The 23,946-nt window shown below is 45.0% G+C and overlaps 2 protein-coding genes across 5 annotated transcripts; one reads left to right on the plus strand and one right to left on the minus strand.

The window, feature by feature from the left end:
• Positions 1-528: 528 nt before the first annotated feature.
• On the minus strand, positions 529-7,141 carry LOC119946478 (beta-lactoglobulin-like). Of its 2 annotated transcripts, XM_038767807.1 has the most exons (7): positions 6,958-7,134; positions 5,211-5,335; positions 4,305-4,375; positions 3,879-3,983; positions 2,975-3,076; positions 2,254-2,277; positions 529-1,064 (listed from the first exon to the last, which is right to left on the minus strand). In XM_038767807.1, the coding sequence occupies exons 1-6, from the start codon at positions 7,051-7,053 to the stop codon at positions 2,255-2,257; spliced, it is 522 nt and encodes a 173-aa protein (XP_038623735.1). In that variant the 5' UTR covers positions 7,054-7,134; the 3' UTR covers positions 529-1,064; position 2,254. The 2 variants fall into 2 exon arrangements, with proteins under 2 accessions (XP_038623735.1, XP_038623736.1); XM_038767808.1 differs by lacking the exon at positions 2,975-3,076 and having other exon boundaries at positions 6,958-7,141.
• Positions 7,142-10,410: 3,269 nt separating this feature from the next.
• On the plus strand, positions 10,411-22,240 carry LOC119946477. Of its 3 annotated transcripts, XM_038767806.1 has the most exons (7): positions 10,430-10,640; positions 12,873-12,997; positions 14,472-14,539; positions 15,151-15,255; positions 16,985-17,080; positions 21,650-21,756; positions 22,069-22,240. In XM_038767806.1, the coding sequence occupies exons 1-6, from the start codon at positions 10,440-10,442 to the stop codon at positions 21,712-21,714; spliced, it is 660 nt and encodes a 219-aa protein (XP_038623734.1). In that variant the 5' UTR covers positions 10,430-10,439; the 3' UTR covers positions 21,715-21,756; positions 22,069-22,240. The 3 variants fall into 3 exon arrangements, with proteins under 3 accessions (XP_038623732.1, XP_038623734.1, XP_038623733.1); XM_038767804.1 differs by lacking the exon at positions 21,650-21,756 and having other exon boundaries at positions 10,411-10,640; XM_038767805.1 differs by having other exon boundaries at positions 21,650-22,240.
• Positions 22,241-23,946: the final 1,706 nt, after the last annotated feature.

Below are 23,946 nucleotides of genomic sequence, written 5' to 3' on the forward strand. Positions count from 1 at the left end.
AGTGGAAGAGGTGGAATTAGCACCTACGACCTCTGACTCCCAAGCCCGTGCTCTTTCCACTAAGCCACGCTGCTTGACCCCATCCTCCATTTCTCACCCCTGACGACCTTAACTTTGTTGGTAATTAGTCTCCTGGCAAACATGACCAGGTATGGATCACAAAATTACTACAGAATGTCTAAAAACATAAAATGCTTTCCAGTTTTAAAATATCAAACCATCTTTTATTTTCCAAATTGAAATCAGCAAAAAGAGCAAGTTAGTAATGTTCTTCATGATGTAATGTTCTTCATATTTATACAAAATAATCTTCAACAGTACATCAGTAAATGCATTTGTATATCCATAATTTTTCTGAGACTTTTGGGGCTAAAAATCACTTTCAGTTGCTGGCACCCACAGATCAATCAGAGGCCAGATTGACAGAGTGCAGGTATTTTTTACACAAGGCCACAGGAGGGGAGAAAGTAAATTGGTCATCACAGGCTAACAAGATAAGTTAATGTGCAATAGGCAGACTGAGAAGAATTACAGAAAGAGATAAAAGGATTTTATTTTCTTTCTCCCTCTTCTGGGCTTTCCCCCCTTCATGCTTTTGGTGGTATTCAAATATTTATTTTTTATTATTTTAGGATTCAGTATTTGGGAAAAAGAGATGGTTTTGAAGTTTAATTTCAGGAGATGGAATAGGTAGAAAGTGGGAAAGTCAGGATGGGTCATTAGCGCTGATAATAATAATAATTATAGCATTTATTAAGCGCTTACTATGTGCAAAGCACTGTTCTAAGCGCTATGGAAGCGAGGTGGGCCGATACAATGAAGAAGGTGGAGATGGTCGAATTGTTCCAGAAAGAGGAAATCCCACCCAGACAGCCAATGAAGGCTACTGCTTGTATAATGGAAATCACAGGCTGGGCCAGACTAGTTGCAGTTTGTTGTGTTCTTGGTTTACAAGGGAGGGGTTTTGGCAGTGACAGCTGCAGTTAGGTGTGGAGCAGGAGGCGATGGTAGGTCTGTAAAGACTTTTGCCTGTTTTTCAGCTGGTCATGAGGACTGTGCTGACACTGTAAAACAGGAAGGAGCAGGGAGTTGTGTGAGTATCCTAGCCTGGGAAGACATCTCATTGAATGGTGGTGATTGAACAGAACAGGAGGATGGAGTTTTCCCTTCTGAATCAAATCAAAATCATGTGGGATTACCCCAAAATGAACTGGATTAAAAAACACTTACAAGTGACCTGGATGATTGACTGTGTGCTGAAAAGATGGAGGTTATAAAATCCCCCTGATGTGCTTTCCCAGAAGTGGGGAGCCAGTTCTGATCATGCCCCACCTTGGCAGGGACATTGATCTAGATATTAATCCTGGGGCCTGGTGGATATTGTATACCATGACGTGACAGAACATCCATCATTTGATAACATAGGGAGATGGGAAATATGTTCTGGTCTTAAGAGAAATTAAGGCTGTAAACTCATTATGGGCAGAGAACATGTCTGCTAATTCTGTTGCATTGCACTCTCCCAAGAGCTTAGTACAGTGCTCTGCACATAGTAAGCACTCAACAAATACGACTGATTGAGATTCCCCTACAGACTGGTCGTGCCTCAGCTAGAGAAGCATCATGGGCTAGTGGAAAGAGTCCAGGCCTGGCAATCAAAGGACCTGGGTTCTAATTCTACCTCTGCCACTTTCCTGCTGTGACCTTGGCCAAGCCACTTATCTGTTCCTGTTTCCTCATGACTAAGATGGGGGTTTAATACCAGTTCTCCCTCCAGTTTAGACGGCGAGCCTCATGTGGGTCCGGAACAGTTTGTCCTGGTTATCTTGTATTTACTTCCTCACTTAGTATATAATGGTACTTTATGGTATTTAAATACATACTGGACCAAGCACTATAGTAAGTGCTGGAGTATATTCAATATAACTGGGTTGGACATAGTCCCTGTCCCACATAGGACCTTATCTGAAAATGGGGATTAAAATTAATAGTTTTAATTAAGGTTAAGTGATTTGTCCAAGGTCATACAGAGTCAAGTGGTAGAACTGGGATTAAAACCCAGACTCATGCTCTTTTCTGTAGGCCCCGCTGCTTTCCAGACAAATTACTTTGTGACAGTGCTATAGGAAATGGACTTCTGCCTTAATCCATCAGAGACGCAGCAGGGAGGTGAAAGGAAATTTCAATCATTCCTTGGGTTTTGCTAAAACTTTGAGCTGCAACAGCTGCTAGGTAGTTTTAATACTGACTCACCTTAAATATCCTTGATACACTTACCTGTGAAAAAGAAAGCAGAGCCCATGAGAAGTTTGGAGGTTTAATGACTTAGAATTCAAGAAATTATGTTCCACCTTCTGGTTTGGAAGGTCACCCTTCAGAGGATAGGCTCATGCTGTTACGACCAATTTAAGTTTTGTCACAGACTCTAATTAACCCCTTATCCCATCCCATAGTAGCAGGTAGTTTGTGGTTTTTCAAACCACATGGTAGTGGAAGAGGTTTAGGGTGTAGATACTTCCCTCCCTTTCCCCCCTGCCCCCTGCCAGCACCTAACACACACAAACACCCCCCTGCCATCCATCCTTAGCACAGTCAAACCCCAACCTTCTTTCTCTGGGGTGGATATAAAGACATCTGATATAGAAAGGAGGGTGGGAGAAGTACTAGTTCCCACTTAAATTTGATAACGCATCTGCTTTGACATTAAAAATGTCTTTTTTTTATAAAAATCTGACCTGAAACTCTAAGAAGACCCTACTATGATACCCCATTCCATTCTTCTCTCCACTCTATTTAGCCCCCAATTGTTTTTTGCAGGCCACAGATAGATTTTGTTGGTTAATGCTGCAGAGACAAGGTTTAGGCAAGTCTGTTGTTGCCTGACATTGTCACCCTACATCAATTCCTTTCACAGCTTCAGAGAGTCTTTGCCAACTTTTGAGGGGGAGGGGATAAAGAGATGAGATCTGTTTACTTTTATGGTCCAAACTGAAAATGAGGTGATTGGTCCATCCTAATTCTGCCATAATTTGCGTGAACCTCATTATACCTTTGTTGGAGACTACCACAGTTCTACCTATAATCAAAACACAAAAAAAATTAGAAATGCAGGCATGACTAGTAATAATTAGGGATAGCTATAATAATAGTGGTACTTGAGTGCTTATTATATGCTAAGCCCCGGGGCAGATACAGGATAATCAGGTCCCATATGGAACTCAGTATAAGCAGGAGGGAGAACAAGTATTGAATCACCATTTTGCAATCAAAGGAACTGAGGCCCAGAGGCGTTAAGTGGCTTGCTCAAGGTCACACAGCAAGTACATGGCAGAGCTGGAATTAGAATCCAGATCCTCTGACTCCCAGGCCCAAGATTTTTCTACTAGGCCATGCTGCTTCCTGTAGTTGAGAGGCTGGAGAATGGGAAGGAGCATTTTAATATGCAATGTGTGAATATGTAAGTACTGGAAGTAATTTTTTTATAGTATTAAGCATTTACTATGTGTCAGACACTTTTTGAAGTGCTGGGGTCATTAGAATCAATCAAGTTGGTCTCAATTCCTGCTCCTCAGTCTAAGTAGGAGGGAGAACAGGTATTGAATCAATGCTTAGAACAGTGGTTGACACACAGTAAGCACTCAACAAATACGAAGCGTATTACTGAATCCTTAGTTTAAAGTTGAGGAAGCTGAGGCCAGAGTAGTTAAACTACTTGCCCAAGGTCACACAAGAGGCACAGCAGAGATTAGAATCCACGTCCTCTGACTCTCAGGCCCGGGATCCTTCTTTGACTAGGTGTTCCAGTCAACCACTTTGGCTCCACATCGACTGAACTTTATTCCAGGTTCAGACTGAAGGACAAGTGATAGATCACTTACTAAAAAGCGGCAGCAATGGAGCATATTCATTCTCTTCCTTACGGTTCCATTGCAAAACAGCGTAGTCCAAATAATCTGTGGCTTTTATACTCAGAGTTGAACCATCTGTAAGAAATAGTAAAGCTGTTAACCTTCTTTAAGATGATATAAAGGTCTTGACTTTCCTCAGTGGGCGTGACCAATCAACCAATGGTATGCAATTCACTTAATGCTGAGCACTGGGATAGTACAACAGAACTGACAGAAATGTTCCCTTTCTAGAGGAGGAGACAAACATTATATGGATCAATTGCAGACATGGACCTAAGTATCGTGACACCGAGGGTGGGGTAATGTCCCTCTATTTCGTCCAAAGACCTCTAAAGATGTCCTTCTAATTCGTCTGACCACCATTTAGGGATAAAGCTCTTGGTGTGAAGTACGTACCATCAATTTTGAATTTCTCTGCAGTCTGCAAACTCTCTGCTAGGTATGGAAATTCAAAACACATATAGAACCTAGAATGACAATAGAACATTCAATCATCCTGATTCCCATAGACTGGCCCCAGTCATCTCTCCTTTTGTGGGCAGGGAAAGAAGAAAGGAAGTGATTAACATGAATGCCAGGGAGATGACCTGGGCAGGATGGCACAGTGAAGATCATGACTCTTCCTGCTTTCTGTGAGCAGAGATTCCCCCATACTGGCATTGGGACTGAGGTAAACTGTGTCAATGGACCCAATTTAAGGGAGGGTAGCACTGGCCCCACACCTGCTCTTCTCCAGGTGAAAAACCTCCAGACTCATGCTTGCTTTCCCCACTTCCTATGACATTTGTCCCCGACTCTATGATTAGTGTTCTGGGCCCAGCATGGTCTTTGACTACAGGGACCTGCTATTCCATCCGCTGGTTGTGACATAGTGGGAGGGGAAATTCCAGAACTGGGTCCAGGAGCCTCTTTCTCCCAGTAGCTCTAGGAGAATGGGTTCCCTGGAGTGAGGGAAGATTCATCTCACCTTCCATATACCTGCACCCAGTCACTTCCCAGCATCCGTGATCACTGGAAAATCCCCTGAGAGCCGGGCTGAGGCTCAGAAGACGCTGTCGCAGATTGGGAGAGGATTTTCCTTAGCAGCCAGTCAGGAATCAGGAAGACTTCCCAAGCATTAGTGGGTTTCAGAGGACTCTGAAGGCAGTTAGATCCATTCCACTGACTCCCCCTGCTCTTTCCATGTCTCCCACCCAGTTCCCCAGAGACAGCTCTGACTCTCAGGACAAGCTTGGGAGCAGCAAATCGGGGGAACAAAGAACTAATGAAAGCAACAGGGAAGAGCTTGGCAGTGAAACTTACTTATAGACCTTTATTACAATTTTCATATTTCTGCCTTCTGGGCTTATATTAACAGGATTTATAACATTCTTAATAACGTTGTAATCTCCTCTTGCGACTCCAACGATATACCATTGACCTGCAAACTGGAGAGAGAATATTCATGAGTGGGAATCATGCAATGGGCAAAAGTGTCAGGAGACCAAGGTTCTGAGCCCAGCTCTCTGCCTCATCATGATGCTTTTTAAAACTCCAAAAAAATATCCAAAAGCAGAGTCAACTTCCTCAGCTCCTCTCTCCCCAGTGGGTCCAGGAGAGAACCAGCTAGGTGCCAGGTTGGGTACAGAAGAAATGGGGTTTTCTGCATTAACCCTCACCACCCTGACACATGCATACACGTGTACACACACACACACACACACACACACACACACACACACACACACACACACAAACATGCATGTCTTGTTGCCACCCAGGACTGCCCAAGGCTGGAGGGAAGGCTATGGTAACCCAGTGATGTCACTATCCCTTCCCTGACAAGGAGCCATCTACAGTGGATGTGAGAAACACATCCACTAACTCATTTTCCGACTGAATGGCATGACCCAACACATTGCGCTCTGACTTCTGTTTCTTCTTTGGCAGGATTTCTGTCTCAACATTTCCTCTTTAATTCAACTAAGGTTTAAGCTGCATCCTTACCACTTTGAGAAATAAATGCCAGGGTGTGATACATCATGGCTGCTTACTCTGATCTAAAGCTGCCTAGGTAAATAAATAGCTTACCTGTTTTACTTTCTAAATCATTTAATCCCTGGATTCTGTGTCATTCTTAGTCACTGAGTGGCTAGTGAGTGAGGTTTGATTTAAAGTTACATGGAAAGAGACAGCCCTTTAGGAACTCACTCGGTGATATCGATATTTTCCTCCAGTGACAACTACCTCTCTGTGGGGGATGTGGGCCTGGGGTTTAGAAGGTCATGGGTTCCAATCCCAGCTCTACCACTTGCCTGCTGTGTGACCTCAGTCAAGTCACTTCATTTCTGTGCCACAGTTACCTCATCTGTAAAATGGGATTTAAGACTGACCCACAAATGGGACAGGGACTGTGTCCAACCCCATTTGCTTGTAACCACACCAGTGATTAGTACAGTGCCTGGCACTTAGTAAGTGGTTAACAAATACCATCGTCATTATTATTATTATTAGGTTGGTCTGGTCTCCCTTCAGCAAGGTGCAGCCTTGCCAGACCCTTCTCACTGCCCTCCCTGTTCCTGACACAGACCAGAATGCAGCTGGAGACACCCATCACTGGGCTCTCATCCCTCTGGCTGAGACCACCAAGGGCATCATCTAGGGAAAGGGACAGTCCATCTGCATGGCATCCTGATCAGGATGCTGTGGGTCAGGGAAGGGTGTCCTTGCTCAGCTGGAAGTGTCCAAGGGAGAAGTCCAACCAGGATAGGGCTCAGCAGTGCAGGAAAAAGTTTTCTGGATTACTTGTGAGGGAAAGAGACTGTGGGTGCTGAAATTTCCCTCCACGTTTCTGGGGGAATCAGAATGGAGCCCCTTCCTCAGAGCTCTGGGTCTCAGCAGGGTTGGCATTGGTCCTCCAGCCCAAAGGGTCCAGAGGGAAGAGTCAGGAACTGAGGGTGGAGCCTTGGGGTGGAAGCAGGGTCAATCCATTCTGGGTGTTTTTTCCCCCTTCCACTTTCCCCTAAGTGCAAATTCAAATCTCAAAACAAAACCGAGTCTTTAACATTACCTTCTGAACGTCAAAGTAATTGGGTACGTATTCTCTGACATCTCCTTCGACTTGACAGAGGAGTTCCAGCAGAATGATCAGTAGCCCAAATTTCATCTTCCCAGGGGTCAGCTGTGCACTTGCTCTAACACTACAGACTATTGCCAAGAACCAACTTCCCCACCTCTAGTCAATGCCTAGAGTTTTGTCTTTCTGGGTGGAATTATAAAAGGGCCTGGCCAATCAGAGAAAGAGCAAACTCTCCTATGCACTGCCAGCCATGGGGTCACAGCCAGGATTTTTTGCACAACTGTATCCCTTGTGCTTCTCAATTTGAAAATGGCCAATTAAAAGAAGAATCCAAAAGGCCGAGGAGAAATAGGTATTCTCACAATTGGTGAGATTCCTCTGGGGTTGAAATGATCTTTTTTCTTGTTCAATGGAAAAGTTACAAGCAGAACAGCCTAGAAGAAAGAGAGGGCCTGGGTTTTAAGCTCAGCTCTGCCATTTGTCTGCTGTGTCACATTAGGTGAGCTAATTAACTGCTCTACCTCAGTTACCTCATCTGTAAAATGGGAATTAAGATTGTGAACCCTGGGTCAGGGACTGCTTCTAATCTATTTATCTTGTATCTTCCCCAGTGCTTAGTGTGGTGCTTCACACATAGTGCTTAACAAATAGCTTTTTTGTAGAAAAATAGAAAAATGATCCTGGCAGCAGAGGGAAGTATGGACTGGATTGGGGGGAGGCAGGGAGGTCAGCAAAGAGGGGACACTGCTATGAGTGCATTCTAATGGATAGAGCACATAGCTGGCAGTTGAGGTAGTTGGGTGTGGAAGATATTTACCCCTGAGACCCAGATTTAACCCAGGCTGGAGTGGAGAACAGGAGGCCTCGGGAGAAGCGGAGGGATGAGGATTGGTGAAGCTGAAAAGGAAAGGTGTTGGGCACAGTGGTGATGAGGAGCCTGCTGAGGGGGAAGATCCAGGACTGAGTAGAGAAGGGAAAGAAACATTGCAGGGATTCAGAGAGGAAAGTGAAGAGGCTGGAGCGGCAGGAGAGAAAGATGAGTTAGGACAGGGGATCAGCTGGAGCTAGGTCAGGGCTGATCGTTGGTTTCAGGGCGAATGAAGGGGCCTGGACAGGAACAGTGTGATCCTCTCCAGCCCCTGCCCAGGATCCCTGGACTCTAGGAACAAACATCTCCCAGGGATGGAACAGCCTGTGTCTCCCTCTTGTTTCCTCACTGACGGCATCTCCACTAGTCCCCGGATTAACATGAAGAAATGGCCAGTTACTGGTGGTTGATGTAACTCCTTCAGTCTGGTCCTGTGGATGAACCAGGGTCTCCCTGCTTCCAGATGTCCAAAGAAAGAATACAGATAATTGTGTACTGACAGGCTGAGCCTTCGGCTAAAAACTGAGGATCCTCCCAGAACTTCTCACCCCAGCTTGTGGACTACTAACCTGGGGATCTGGAATCATCTGACCAGTAAAGAATCGATATGCCCTGTCCCTTCACTCCCAGGAACCTGGTTCCAGCTTCTGCTCTGTTCCCCCAATATCTGTCATATGGGGACCAGAGAGCTCATCTCTTCCTGAAATTTCCTACTTCAGCCATCTCAAAATAGGAACAACTCATCCATTCTCAAAACTCTGTAGAAATGAGGTGCCATAGGATTCCTTAGTTAATACAATGTCTGGCACATAGTAAGCACTTAATAAATGCCTCTTCTCTTCTTCCCCCTGCTCCCCCAACCCCCCTACACTACCTGTTTGCATCTGCCAGTGCTATTTTCCCACTGGGTTGTTTATATATATAAACATATATTTATATTATTATATATTTATATATAATAATATTATATTATATATTTATTATATACTATTATATATTTTTATATATGTTTATATATATATATATATATTTCCCTTCGTTTTGGAATCTCAAATGATGGAGTCTTCCTCAGGACTGAGAACCGTCAATCAATCATAGCATATATCAAGTACCTACAGAGGGATGGACACTTTTTTCAAAATACTTGGGAGAGTCAATATTGATGTCTGTTAAGTTGACAGGCTTGGATCTAGTCATGAGAAATCTGGGAGCAAGACCAAATATGGAGTTGATCACCAATCAGATATTGAGGGACCCAATCTGCATTCAGGGGTCTTGTATTTGGATTTGTACCCTTTATTCACCTTTCCCTCACCCCACAGAACTTACGTTCATATCCATTATTTACTTATATTAATATCTGTCACCCCATCTAGCCTGTAAGCTCACTGTGGACAGGGAACGTGTCAACTGTATTAAAGTGAATCAGAGTTGGAAGGGTCATTTGGTGCAGCCCCCTGCCTCCGGCCTGCAGTCTTTCTCCTCCCAGCTTAACCTACTCTGAGCATCACCCTCTCCCATCTCCAACCCCTTCACCTTACTTGGAACTTCCTCCCATTTAATACCCACCAGACTTCAACTCTCTCCATCTTCAAAGCCCCTCTGAAATCACATCTCCTGTGGAAGAGTGCAAGCCTGGGAAGCAGAAGACCTGGGTTCTAATTCCAGGTGTGCCACTTGCCTGCTGTGTGACCTTGGGCAAGTCACTTAACTTCCCTGGCTTAATTTCATCATCTGTAAAATGGGGGTTTAAGACCTGTTCTTCCTCCCCTTTAGACTGTGTGGGACAGGGACTGTGTCCAACCTGATTATCCTATAGCTACCCTTGCAGCTAGTATAGTTCTTGTCACACAGTAAGTACTAATACCAAGTTATTAATATAATATTTATCCTACGCCCTCAACTACCACAGTTTTGTGCCAAATAAGATAAATAATTGTAGCATTTGCTAAGCACTAGGGTACATGAAATCTCAACAGACATAGTCCCTGTCCCATTTTATTTTGTTAAATGGCATTTGTTAAGCACTTACTGTGTGCCAGGCACTGCACTAAGTGCTGGGGTAGATTTAAGCTAAACAAGATGAACACATTCCATATCCCACTTGGGGCTCACAGTACTAAGTGCTGGGGTAGATTAAAGCTAAACAAGTTGAACACATTCCATATCCCACTTGGGGCTCACGGTCTTCCCATTTTCCAGATGAGGTAACTGACAGAGAAGTGAAGTGACTTGCCCAAGACCACACAGCAGACCCGTGATGGAGCTGGGATTAGAACCCAAGTCCTCTGACTCCTAGGCCCTTGCTCTTTCCTTCTGGCCACATCGTTTCATGTCTACTAGAAATGGTGCTTAGTACAGGATTCTGCACACAGGTGCTCAATAATTTCTCTTGCTGGCCCATTTATGAACTCATCTTTCCTCTAATTTTCCAATCTCCTGATATCCCTTTTTTATGTTTTTTCAGACTGGGGAACCTCACTTTGGCACATCAGGCAGAGGAAAATGGAGCAAATCCACAATCGGTTGTGTGCACACACAGATGAATGGGAGGATTTACCGTTGCTCTGATTGGCCAGATCCCTTTGCAATGCTACACAAAGGGATGTTAACCCAGTTATCACAGAGAAGATCAGTTCCTGCAGTTGATCAGTGCCAGAACGTCTGCAGAGTCATTCCCTGGAAAATGAAAGTTGTGCTGTTGAGCTCCTTGTTAGGTCTACTTTGGGAGCCTGGGATGGGAACTATGGATCTTGATAAAATATACAACATTTATGACTCAACTATGACTTTTGATATTAACAAGGTAATGTTCAAATTTCTCTTTGTTGTTGTATTAATAATAGCATTTATTCAGCCCTCACTATGTGCAATGCACTAGATCTTAGGAAAGTATGCTTCCTGCCTAAAAGAATAGATAATTGATTGTAATGAGGATGAAGATGATGATGGTATTTTTAAAGCACTTACTACATGCCAAGCACTGTTCTAAGCATTAGCACTGTTCTAAGCGCTGGGTGTGCTGAGTACTTACTATGTGCAGAACCCTGTACTAAGCACTTGAGAGAGTACAATATTCATTCAATCAATCGTATTTGAGTGCTTACTGTGTGCAGAGCGCTGTATTAAGTACTTGGGAAAGTACAATATTAAAAAAACCCAGACATTCCCTGCCCACAGTAAGCTTAAAGTCTAGAGGGGGAGACAACAGTCTAGGGGAGAGACAATTGAACAGAGTTGGTAGACATGTTCTCTACCCACAAGAAGTTTACATTCTAGAGAGACTGGAAAACTATTCACAAAAAGTGGAACCAGAATAAATGATTGAATAATATCTGTATGACCACACAGAGGTTGAGGTTAAGGAGAAATAATGACTAAGGTGTTCAACTTTGGGGCTGATATGTCTAGGTGGAAGGGAGTTAATCACAGAAAGCTTGCTGGAGGAGGCGAGTTGCTATGTGACCCTGGGTAAGCCATTTCACTTCTCTGTGCCTGTTTTCTCATCTGTAAAATGGCAATTCAATGCCTGCTCTCCTTCCTACTTAACCTGTGAGCCCCATGTGGAATTTGATAACCTTGTATCTACCCCAGCACTTAGTACAGTAAGAGAAGCAGCGTGGCTATTTGGAAAGAGCCTGGGCTTCAGAGTCAGAGGTCATGGGTTCTAATCCCAGCTCTGCCACTTGTCAGCTGTGTGACTTTGGGCAAGTCACTTAACTTCTCTGGGCCTCAGTTACCTCATCTGTAAAATGGGGATGAAGACTGTGAGCCCCCCCGTGGGACAACCTGATCATCTTGTAACCTCTTCAGCGCTTAGAACAGTGCTTTGCACATAGTAAGTGCTTAATAAATGCCAAAAATGTCACAACTTCCTGTGTCTCAGTTACCTCATCTGTAAAATGGGGATTAAGACTGTGAGCCCCATATGGGACAAGCTGATTAACTTATACCTACCCCAGAGCTTAGAACAGTGCTTGGTAATAATAGTAATAATAATAATAGCATTTATTAAGCACTTACTATGTGCAAACCACTGTTCTAAGCACTGGGGAGGTTACAAGGTGATCAGGTTGTCCCATGGGGGGGTTCACAGTCTTAATCCCCATTTTACAGATGAGGTCACTGAGGCCCAGAGACGTTAAATGACTTGCCCAAAGTCACGCAGCTAAATTGCGGAGCTGGGATTTGAACCCCTGACCTCTGACTCCAAAGCCCGTGCTCTTTCCACTGAGCCACGCTGCTTCTCTGGTACATAGTAAGCACTTAACAAATACCATTATTATTATTATTATTATTATTACAGTGCTTGGCACATAGTAAGCACTTAACAAAAACCACAATTATTATTTTATTATTATTATTAAAGTAGTTTTTTTTCTTTATGAACACCTGATGTCATACACTACTTTTCAGAACAATTCAGATGTCATACAATCCTAGAACCTTTCTTCAGGAAGAAGTCTGCACCTGCTCCCAAAGATTTTCCTCTCCCCTCCCAGTTCAGAGTGAAGCCAATCACTGCCTCTGAGCCTAGAAACTTGACAGCAGGAGGTGAGGCAGAGGATGTCGTGAAGCCGAAGGTTTAAAATAAAAAAAATCTTAAAAATCTGCTTCCAAATTACTCTTGTGTTCTGCAGGTACTAAGAAGCATGGCTTAGAGGATAGAGCACGGGCCTGGGAATCAGAAGGACCTGGGTTCTAGTTGTGGCTCCGCCACCTGTCTGCTGTGGGACTCTGGACAAGACACTTCACTTCTCTGTGTCTCAGTTTTCTCATTTGTAAAATGAGGATTTAGAGTGTGAGCCTCATTTGGGACGGGGACTGTGTCCAACCTGATTAATATTTCTCTACCCCGGCTTTTAGAACAGTTCTTGGCATATAATAAGTGCTTAATAAGTACCATTATTATTATTCACCAGTCCAGTGCCCATGCCTTGCCAGCTGGCTTTTGCAGCTGTTCAGATTAATGCAAACAATCTAGAATCACAATGAACTGCTCTGTTGTTTACAAGTCCTGTTCAGTTGTTCTCTCCAGTTTTCAGGTCAGTGGTATTTAGTGGGAAGAGCTCTAGACTCGGTTCCCGAAATGTTAGGTGTTGTAGATACTATTTCTGTGACCTCAGAGTCTGGAAGCTTGCAGTTCGACTATCACTACTACAGGTAAGTGTGACAGCTCTCCTGCAGCTCCTTAATCATTTCACTATCTTGCTCCTGAAGTCGTCTTGGAGTTAGCACTGGGTAGGAGACAGAGATGGCATATGGGAACTTGGTGGAACTGAGGCATCTGTCTTCAGATTCCCTGAGTCTTAGCCCCTCAGCCTTGCTCTCCAGGTTTATTTCATTTTATTTTTTTCCCAGTGGATGTCCCAGGCACATTGGCGGGAGGTGGCTGTGGGTTGGTGTATGGATGGTGAGATGGCGAATTATGAGCCAGAGGGGAATCCTTGCCAAGGGAAAGCAGGGACATAGGTTCTCTCTCCTGAATCATCTTATGTCTCCTCTCACCCCACACAAAGACTGTAAATTCACTGTGGGCAGGGAATGTGTCTTTTTTTATTGTATTGTACTCCCCCAGACACTTAGTACAGTAATTCTCTAGTACACTTAGTACTAAAGAAGCAGCGTGGCTCAGTGGAAATAGCACAGGCATGGAAGTCAGAGGTCACGGGTTCTAATCCTGGCTCTGCCACGTGTCTGCTGTGTGACCTTGGGCAAGTCACTTAACTTCTCTGAGCCTCAGTTCCCTCATCTGTAAAATGGGGATTAAGACTATGAAGAAGCAGCATGGCTCAGTGGAAAGAGCACGGGTTTAGGAGTCAGAGGACATGGGTTCTAATTCCGGCTCCACCACATAATAATAATGATAATAATAATAATAATGATAGCATTTATTAAGTGCTTACTATGTGCAAAGCACTGTTCTGAGTGCTGGGGAGGTTACAAGGTGATCAGGTTGTCCCACGGGGAGCTCACAGTCTTAATCCCCATTTTACAGATGAGGTAACTGAGCTCCAGAGAAGTGAAGTGACTTGCCCAAAGTCACGCAGCTGACAATTGGTGGAGCCAGGATTTGAACCCATGACCTCTGACTCCAAAGCCCGTGCTCTTTCCACTGAGCCATGCTACATGTCTGCTGTGTGACCTTGGGCAAGTCATTTAACTTCTCTGAGCCTCAGTTACCCCATCTGTAAAATGGGGATGAAGACTATGAGCCCCACGTGGGACAACCTGATCACCTTGTATCCCCCCAGCGCTTAGAACAGTGCTTTGCACATAGTAAGTGCTTAACAAATGCCATTATTATTATTATTATTATTATTATTATTATGAGCCCCACGTGGTACAACCTGATCACCTTGCATCCCCCAGCGCTTAGAACAGTGCTTTGCACAAAGTAAGCACTTAACAAATGCCATCATTATTATTATTACAGTACTCTGCACACAGTAAGGGCTCAGTAAATGTGATTGAATGAATGAATCAAGCAGGGCATCGCCTTGTGATCCACACCAATCATTTCCTTTCTTCTTCCTCTGCCCTTAAAGGGGGTGTGCGTGCGTGTGTGTGCGTGTGTGTGTGTGTGTGTGTGTGTGTGTGTGTGTCAGGGCCATTGACTCTACATTTGTGGCCATAGGAATGGAAAATGCATCACATTGCAGAGCGTGGCAAAGAAAATAAGTTATTGGAGATATGAATTTTCAGGTGTGTATGATTGAACTGAACCCAGCCAAACCTATCCATGCAAATAGTGTACCAGGTGGGACAGGAATTCCTTGAGCTGAGAACAACTTGGATTTCAGACGGTTGGGAGCAACCAAAAGTAGTAATCGGTGACATAAGCCAGGATCCTTTGGGTACGAGGATCAGAGAAGGGACTGAACTCCAGTGTCAAAGTTGTTCACTGGCTCTAAGAGCAAGCTGGGGGAGGAATTTTCCAACTCAATCCTTCCTCTTGATTGGGCTGTATATTCTAACATTACCACCTAGGTACTCTTTCCCAGAGCTTAGTACAGGGCTTTACTTCCAGTAAGGGCTACTAAATACTATCATTACTACTATTGTCCTAAACAGGACTCACATTCTAAGTAGGTGGGAGTAGTCTATAAACCCCATTTATCTCTGAAGCACAGAGAAATTAAGTGGCTTGTGGACAAGTGGCAGATGGGGCTTAGAACTCAGGTCCCTGTCCGCTGGAGTAGTAGAAACATGCAGTATGTTATGTTGCAGATCTCAGGACAGATTGATATGTTCTTATCAGTGAGGGCATTGCCGGGTATCCTGATTTGCTATGTGAGTGTTTTTATTCCTTACAGAGGACTCAAGTATGTTCATGCTTCAAGCCGATTATTTGGATTATGCTATACTGCTCTTACGACTTAAGTATGAAGTCACAGCTCTGCACATGATGGTTTACCTCAGTAAGTGAAGAATTCAACTCTGATATATTGGTGTTCTGTTCTCACCTAAGCACTTAGTACAGTGCTCTCCACACAGTAAGTGTTCCATAAATATTTGATTAGAATCCCTTCATCCACCAGTCTGAGCAGTAAGGAGCCTGGATTAAAGCTCATTCACCAGGAACCAAAGAGGCTGAAGGGAGAATCTGTGGAATCAGCCTGCTTTTGTTGACTGTCTATCCCCAATCCCACTAGCTTTGCAGTTCAGGCTTGAGGGAACCATTAAGGAATCTGGTTTCACCACCACAGAATAACTGTTGACCTGAGAGGCTTACAGTCTGAGGGAGGGAGAACAGGCAATTTATCCCCATTTTACAGAGGAGCAAACCGAGGCACGGAGAAGTTAAGTGGCTTGTCAAAGGCCACAGGGTGGCAAATTGGCAGAGTCATCATTTTTCCAAGTCCTGTGCTCTTCCCACTGATCTAAAGCTGCTTATTAGTGTCAGGTTTCCCCTAAACATTATGCCACACCACCGTCTCATCAGCCTGAGGGACCCTTGCTTTTGTTCTAGTAGAATCCGGTTCCAATAATTCATACCAGTGTGCTCTATGGGCACTTACTGTTCACTGGTTCTGTGACCCTGACCATTCTGTGTCCCTGACCAAAAAGCAGCATGGAGTAGTGGATAGAGCATGGGCCTGGGAATCAGAAGGTCATGGGTTCTAATCCTGGCTCCGCCACTTGTCTGCTGTGTGACCTTGGGAAAGCACTTCACTTCTCTGTGCCTGTTACCTCATCTGTAAAATGGGGATTGAGACTGTGAGTCCCATGTGGGACAGGGTCTGTGTCCAACTCAATTTGCTTGTATCCACCCTAGCACTTAGTACAGTGTCTGGCACACAGTAAATGTTTAGCAAATACCATTATTATTATTATTATCATTCTGGCTGGCCTTCACCATTGTTCTGATTAATGAGAACAATCCAGAATCATAATGAACTGCTCTACTATTCTAGACAAACCACTCGTGCTCACGTGAACATTTTCTCCAGTTTGAGTCAGTTGTGTTCAGTGGGAAGAGCACTGTTATTTGATGCTGAAATGTTAAAAGTTGTAGACTGTATTTCTTCTCCTGGTCTGTGGTAACATCCCTGACTGCGTTTGGCATTTGGGAGTTAGACAGAGACAGTTAACTCTTTCTTCTCAGGTGGATAAGCAGACTGCGTGTTGGAATACAATCAGGATGCAAAGCTCTTCAAAGTAAGGATATCTGTCCATGACCTTGACCCAGACATTTCACTTCATGCTCCATGTCAGTGACATTCTCCCTATAATAATAATAATAATAATGGTGGTACTTAAGTGCTTATTTTGTGCCAAGCACTGTTCTAAGCACTGAGATAGATACAAGTTAATCAGGTGGGACAGAGTCCCCATCCCACATGGGGCTCACACTCTTAATCCCATTTTACAGATGAAGTAACTGAGACATAGAGAAATAAAGTGGCTTACCTAAAGTCACATAGCAGACGTGGCAGAGCAGGGATTAGAACCCAGGTCCTTCTGACTCAGAGGCCCTTGCTCTATGGGCTGGACCTCTGAGTTTGGGTTGAAGCTATTCTAAGGGCCTCCCTAAAGCTACACGTTCCTTCTTCTCCCCATCAATGTTCCCTCAATCACTATTTCCCATCAAACAACTGCCCGATAGTAGAGTCCTAACTGATTCAAATTTTCTGTTGTCTTTTGTAGGTAGAGACATGAAAGCATCTGAAGAAGGCTTGAAAGCCTTCAGCTATTTTGTTAATTATCCAGCAACACGACAAGAACACGTGGTCACTCTTCTGGGTAAGAATAAACCAATTTCATCTCTCCTGTTATCCTAACACTAAGCTAACTCTCCATCTGTTTGAAGTAGTTCATTAAAGCTATAGACCAGATTGCCTGACCTATTCTCCTAAAGAGACTTTCTTAAGCAGTATTGTAACAGAATCGTTTCATGTCCCATAAAAAAATCTCTGGACTTGGTTGAAAGAAGATTAAAAATGATAATACTGCATTTGTCAAATGCTCACTATGTGCCAAACACTGTACTAAGTGTTAGGGTAGATTCAACTCAAGCAGATCGTACACTATTCTGGTCCCACTTGGGGCTCACAGTCTGAAGTGGTGACAAATGGCGGCAAACCTTGTAACTCCAAGGCCCATGCCCCATCCCTATGCAGCAGAAACCTTGTGACTACATTTTAGACTGTGAGCCCACTGTTGGGTAGGGACTGTCTCTATAATGTTCCCAACGTGCACTTCCCAAGCGCTTAGTACAGTGCTCTGCACACAGTAAGCGCTCAATAAATACGATTCATGTTGATGACTACCAGGCCCGTGCCCTAACCCCATGCAGCAGACAAACGGCCGCAAACCCTGTGACTCCCAAGCCCATGCCCCGTCCCTATGCAGCAGAAACCTTGTGACTACCTTTTAGACTGTGAGCCCACTGTTGGGTAGGGACTGTCTCTATATGTTGCCAACTTGTACTTCCCAAGCGCTTAGTACAGTGCTCTGCACACAGTAAGTGCTCAATAAATACGATTGATGATGATGACTACCAGGCCCATGCCCTAACCCCATGCAGCAGACAAATGGCAGCAAACCTTGTGACTACCAGGCCCATGCCCTGTCCCTATGCAGCAGAAACCTTGTGACTACCTTTTAGACTGTGAGCCCACTGTTGGGTAGGGATTGTCTCTCTATGTTGCCAACTTGTACTTCCTAAGCGCTTAGTACAGTGCTCTGCACACAGTAAGCGCTCAATAAATACGATTGATGATAATGACTACCAGGCCCGTGCCCTAACCCCATGCAGCAGACAAATGGCAGCAAACCTTGTGACTACCAGGCCCATGCAGCAGAAACCTTGTGACTACCTTTCAGACTGTGAGCCCACTGTTGGGTAGGGACTGTCTCTATATGTTGCCAACGTGCACTTCCTAAGCGCTTAGTACAGTGCTCTAGACACAGTAAGCGCTCAATAAATACGATTGATGATGATGACTCCCAGGCCCGTGCCCTAACCCCATGCAGCAGACAAATGGCAGCAAACCTTGTGACTACCAGACCCGTGCCCCGTCCCTATGCAGCAGAAACCTTGTGACTACCTTTTAGACTGTGAGCCCACAGTTTGGTAGGGACTGTCTCTATATGTTGCCAACGTGCACTTCCCAAGCGCTTAGTATAGTGCTCTGCACACAGTAAGCACTCAATAAATACGACTGATGATGATGACTCCCAGGCCCGTGCCCCAACCCTATGCAGCAGACAAATGGCAGCAAACCTTGTGACTACCAGGCCCATGCCCTGTCCCTATGCAGCAGAAACCTTGTGACTACCTTTTAGACTGTGAGCCCACTGTTGGGTAGGGACTGTCTCTATATGTTGCCAACTTGTACTTCCCAAGCGCTTAGTATAGTACTCTGCACACAGTAAGCGCTCAATAAATACGATTGATGATGATGACTACCAGGCCCATGCCCTAACCCCATGCAGCAGACAAATGGCAGCAAACCTTGTGACTACCAAGCCCATACCCCGTCTCTATGCAGCAGAAACCTTGTGACTACCTTTGAGACTGTGAGCCCACTGTTGGGTAGGGACTGTCTCTATATGTTGCCAACTTGTATTTCACAAGCACTTAGTACAGTGCTCTGCACACAGTAAGCTCTCAATAAATACGATTGATGATGATGACTCCCAGGCCCGTGCCCTAACCCCATGCAGCAGACAAATGGCAGCAAACCTTGTGACTACCAGGCCCATGCAGCAGAAACCTTGTGACTACCTTTGAGACTGTGAGCCCACTGTTGGGTAGGGACTGTCTCTATATGTTGCCAACTTGTACTTCCCAAGTGCTTAGTATAGTGCTCTGCACACAGTAAGCGCTCAATAAATACGATTGATGATGATGGCTACCAGGCCCGTGCCCCAAACCTGTGCAGCAGACAAATGGCAGCAAACCTTGTGACTCCCAGGCCCATGCCCCGTCCCTATGCAGCAGAAACCTTGTGACTACCTTTTAGACTGTGAGCCCACTGTTGGGTAGGGACTGTCTCTATATGTTGCCAACTTGTACTTCCCAAGCGTTTAGTACAGTGCTCTGCACACAGTAAGCATTCAATAAATACGATTGATGATGATGACTTCCAGGCCTGTGCCCTAACCCCATGCAGCAGACAAATGGCAGCAAACCGTGTGACTACCAGGCCCATGCCCCGTCCCTATGCAGCAGAAACCTTGTGACTACTTTTTAGACTGTGAGCCCACTGTTGGGTAGGGACTGTCTCCATATGTTGCCAACTTGTACTTCCCAAGCGCGTAGTACAGTGCTCTGCACACAGTAAGCGCTCAATAAATACGATTGATGATGATGACTCCCAGGCCTGTGCCCTAACCCCATGCAGCAGACAAATGGTAGCAAACCTTGTAACTCCAAGGCCCATGCCCCATCCCTATGCAGCAGAAACCTTGTGACTACCTTTGAGACTGTGAGCCCACTGTTGGGTAGGGACTGTCTCTATACGTTGCCAACTTGTACTTCCCAAGTGCTTAGTATAGTGCTCTGCACACAGTAAGCGCACAATAAATACGATTGATGATGATGGCTACCAGGCCCATGCCCCAAACCTATGCAGCAGACAAATGGCAGCAAACCTTGTGACTACCAGGCCCATGCCCCGTCCCTATGCAGCAGAAACCTTGTGACTACCTTTTAGACTGTGAGCCCACTGTTGGGTAGGGACTGTCTCTATATGTTGCCAACTTGTACTTCCCAAGCGCTTAGTACAGTGCTCTGCACACAGTAAGTGCTCAATAAATACGATTGATGATGATGACTCCCAGGCCCGTGCCCTAACCCCATGCAGCAGACAAATGGCAGCAAACCTTGTGACTACCAGGCCCATGCCCTGTCCCTATGCAGCAGAAACCTTGTGACTGCATTTTAGACTGTGAGCCCACTGTTGGGTAGGGACTGTCTCTATATGTTGCCAACTTGTACTTCCCAAGCACTTAGTACAGTGCTCTGCACACAGTAAGTGCTCAATAAATACGATTGATGATGATGACTACCAGGCCCGTGCCCTAACCCCATGCAGCAGACAAATGGCAGCAAACCTTGTGACTACCAGGCCCATGCAGCAGAAACCTTGTGACTACCTTTCAGACTGTGAGCCCACTGTTGGGTAGGGACTGTCTCTATATGTTGCCAACTTGTACTTCCCAAGTGCTTAGTACAGTGCTCTGCACACAGTAAGCGCTCAATAAATACGATTGATGATGATGATGATGATGAAGTAGAGGGAAATCAGGTAGTCCCCATTTTACAGATGAGGAAACTGAGGCACTGAAGTGACTTGCCCAAATTCACACAACACATGAGTGGTGGAACCAGAATTACACTTCTAGACTGTAAGCTCGTTGTGGGCAGGGAATGTGTATGTTTATTGTTATATGGCACTCTCCCAAGTGCTAAGTACAGAGTTTTGCTCACAGTAAGTGCTCAATAAATGCAATTGGATGAATAAAAATGATTGAATTACAATGGAGTCAAATTCAAGCACAAATGCAGAGATGGGAATAGATGGACAATAAGGAATAGCAAGTAATAGCTGTGGGAGATGGTAGAAATGGATGTCATGGCATTTGGGTGGAGCAGGTAAAGTAGACATGATTGAGACAGAGTCAACGTGGCATTTATGGGGGTGGAGCAGGTAGGCCTTTCCCCAAGAATCATGTGGAGTGGGAGAAGTTATCCTCTTGAAAGAGAGCACAGAGTGTAGCACTTAGCAACAACTGGGTCTCAGATGACCATGAGCCGTAAGCGAGCTGGAAAGAGGTTGAGAATGAAGGAGATTTTTTTGACTAGGATGGACAGAAGGGCTATTGCCATAGTGGAACAGAGTCTTTGGGTGGAAAGCACACATCTCCTCCAAGAGGCCTTCCCTGACTAAGCCCTCATTTCCTCTTCTCCCACTCCCTTCTGTGTTACCCTTGCACTTGGATTCACTCCCTTTATTCACCCATCCCTCAGCCCCATAGAACTTTTGTACATATCCCTAATTTAATTATTTACGTTAATGTCTATCTCCCCTCTGGATTATAAGCTCGTTGTGGATAGGGAACGTGTCTACCAAATCTGTTGTATTAGACTCTCCCGCGTGTTTTGTTCAGTGCTCTGCACACTGTAAGCTCTCAATAAATGAGTGATTGATTGATTAGTGTATTGGGGAAGGACGTTTTGAGGGGACAGTGAGTGTGAAGCCAGAGTCTTTCTGCCAAGGTCTTTGCCAGCCGAGTACTCTGCAATAGCTTGAATGCTCAATCATGAAGCCCTTGCTCTCTTTGTCTCTGCTCTACTTTCATTAGGTTCGTGTGAAACAAAAAAAGTGTATCGGTATGAGCCAGCCTGGGGAGAAGCCCATACTGCATAAAGACTATGGAGGCTGTGGATACTCCAAGCGACAACCACGGAGGTTCAAAAATAACAGTTTTGCCACGATTTTTCCTTTTCTTTCAGTGACTCTGTAGGGCTGAGGTCAGAATCAGCCTCCTCCAGCACTTTCTCTGGGATTTGGCTAGCACTTGGCAAAGGCTTGTCCAATTCCTTCCCCATTCCACTCAGAGCGGACCCTAAAGGAACTTGGGTCCCATTGTCATGGTGACACACTCTTCTGTATCGTCAGAATCAATCGTTTGGTCTAGTTCTGTTCATTCCCATCATCCAGTGGGCTGTGTGTCTGCCCAACCCTAAATAATCCCGTCCCTTTATCCCTCCTCTCTTCCAGGAAGAGCAGAATCTCCTATCATCACTGAAAGAAGCAGAGATTCCCCAGTCTCCATCTACCTTTCCTGTTCCTTCCCCCTACACAACTCACTCCACTGTTCGGGATTCTCCCTAGTTTAGAGATGGGATTCCTCTTTTCAAAGCTGAATAAATTGATTCTCAAATTTCCCCAACTTTTTCAATGGTATTTGTTAAGCACTCAATAAGTTTCAAGCACTGGGGTCAATATAAATTTAACAGGTTGGACACAGTCTGTATCCCACGTGGAGACCACAGCCTAAACTGAAGGGAAGAGGATTTAATCCCCATTTTCCAGATGAGGTAACTGAAGCACTGAGAAGTGAAGCAGTTTGCCCAAGGACACACAGCAAGCAATTGCCAGAGTCAGGATTAGAACTCAGCTCCTTTGACTTCCAGGTCCCTGCTCTTTCCACTAGGACACACTGCTCCTTCCATCGTCCCCCCATATCTTTTTTTTTGAGGGGTCTTTGGGTTGGATGTGAGATGATTCTGGACTCAATGTCCTGGTCCTTGAGGAGATTCCCCCGAGATACATTTCCCCAAGGGGAAGGGACTCTGAGTAGTCAGAATCTCTCTGGAAACACTCAATAAAGTTCCAAAAGCTTCATTAAAGATTGAGTCCGCACTCTTCTGGGTAGCCTAAGAGCCATTCCCATCCCTGGGTTGCAATTGGCTGAACACCACCTAGCTCAGGGTAGTCCTCTCCAGCGGAGGACATAAAATAATTATTATTAGTACTGTAATGGTATTTGTTAAGCACTGACCATGTGCCAGCCACTGTACTAAGCACTGGGGTGGATATAAGCAAATTGGCTTAAGCACAGTCCCTGTCCCACATGGGGTTCAGTTTCAAACTCCATTTTACAGATGAGGTATAATGATGATGGCATTTGTTAAGCGCTTACTATGTGCCAACCACTGTTCTAAGCACTAGGGGTAATAAAAGGTAGAAAAGTAGCGTGGTTTAGTGGAAAGAGCCCGGGCTTGGGAGTCGGAGGTTGTGGGTTCAGCAGCAAGACTTTCATCTTCCCAGAGGTCATCTCTGCACACTGTCTGACACCACCGACCGCTAGCAGGGACCGGCCCTTCCACCTCTCATCAGTGCCCAGATTTATGCCCCTCTGGGTGGATTTGCAAAGGGAACTTGGCCAATCAGAGCAATAGCAAATTCTCTCGGCCATCTGTGTGTACACTACCAGCCATGGGGTCGTGGCCAGGAGGTTTGTATTTCACTGGACACTTCAAAATGAGAAACTCAATTAGAAAAAGAACAGGAAATTGAAAGAAGAATGCATATTTCATCACCTTCCATGTAGGAAACATACCTGAGTGGGAAAGAAGTGAGTTGGCAAGGCCTGGAAGAGCCCGGGCTTGAGAGTCAGAAGGTCATGGGTTCTAATCCCAGCTCTGCCACATGACTGCTGTGTGACCTTGGGCAAGTCATTTCACTTCTCTGTGCCTCGGTTTCATCATCTGTAAAACAAGAATTGAGGTTGTGAGCGCCATGTGGTACAGGGACTGTGTCCAACCCGATTTGCTTACATCCACCCCAGCGCTTAGTACAGTGCCTGGCACATAACAAGCACTTAACAAATACCACCATTAATTATTAAGGAGAAGAAAATATTAAGAAGGAAAAACAGGCAGGATTTTATGACTGACTGCTTATTTGTGAGGTCAAACACATCTAGTGGTCAAGGATCACAGTCAAGGTGTCAAGAAGCAGAGTGGAGCCTCTGATAGGGTTTGGAATATTCTTAGCAGGAGCGGATTTTGAGTGGGAAGGTGAGAAATTGTATTTTAGAGATATCGATCTTAGAGTGCCATCCTGCGTGGGGCGATGGACTGGAAGCAAGAG

The sequence above is a fragment of the Tachyglossus aculeatus genome, chromosome 27, assembly GCF_015852505.1.
Source record: "Tachyglossus aculeatus isolate mTacAcu1 chromosome 27, mTacAcu1.pri, whole genome shotgun sequence".
In the NCBI taxonomy this organism is placed as follows: domain Eukaryota; kingdom Metazoa; phylum Chordata; class Mammalia; order Monotremata; family Tachyglossidae; genus Tachyglossus; species Tachyglossus aculeatus.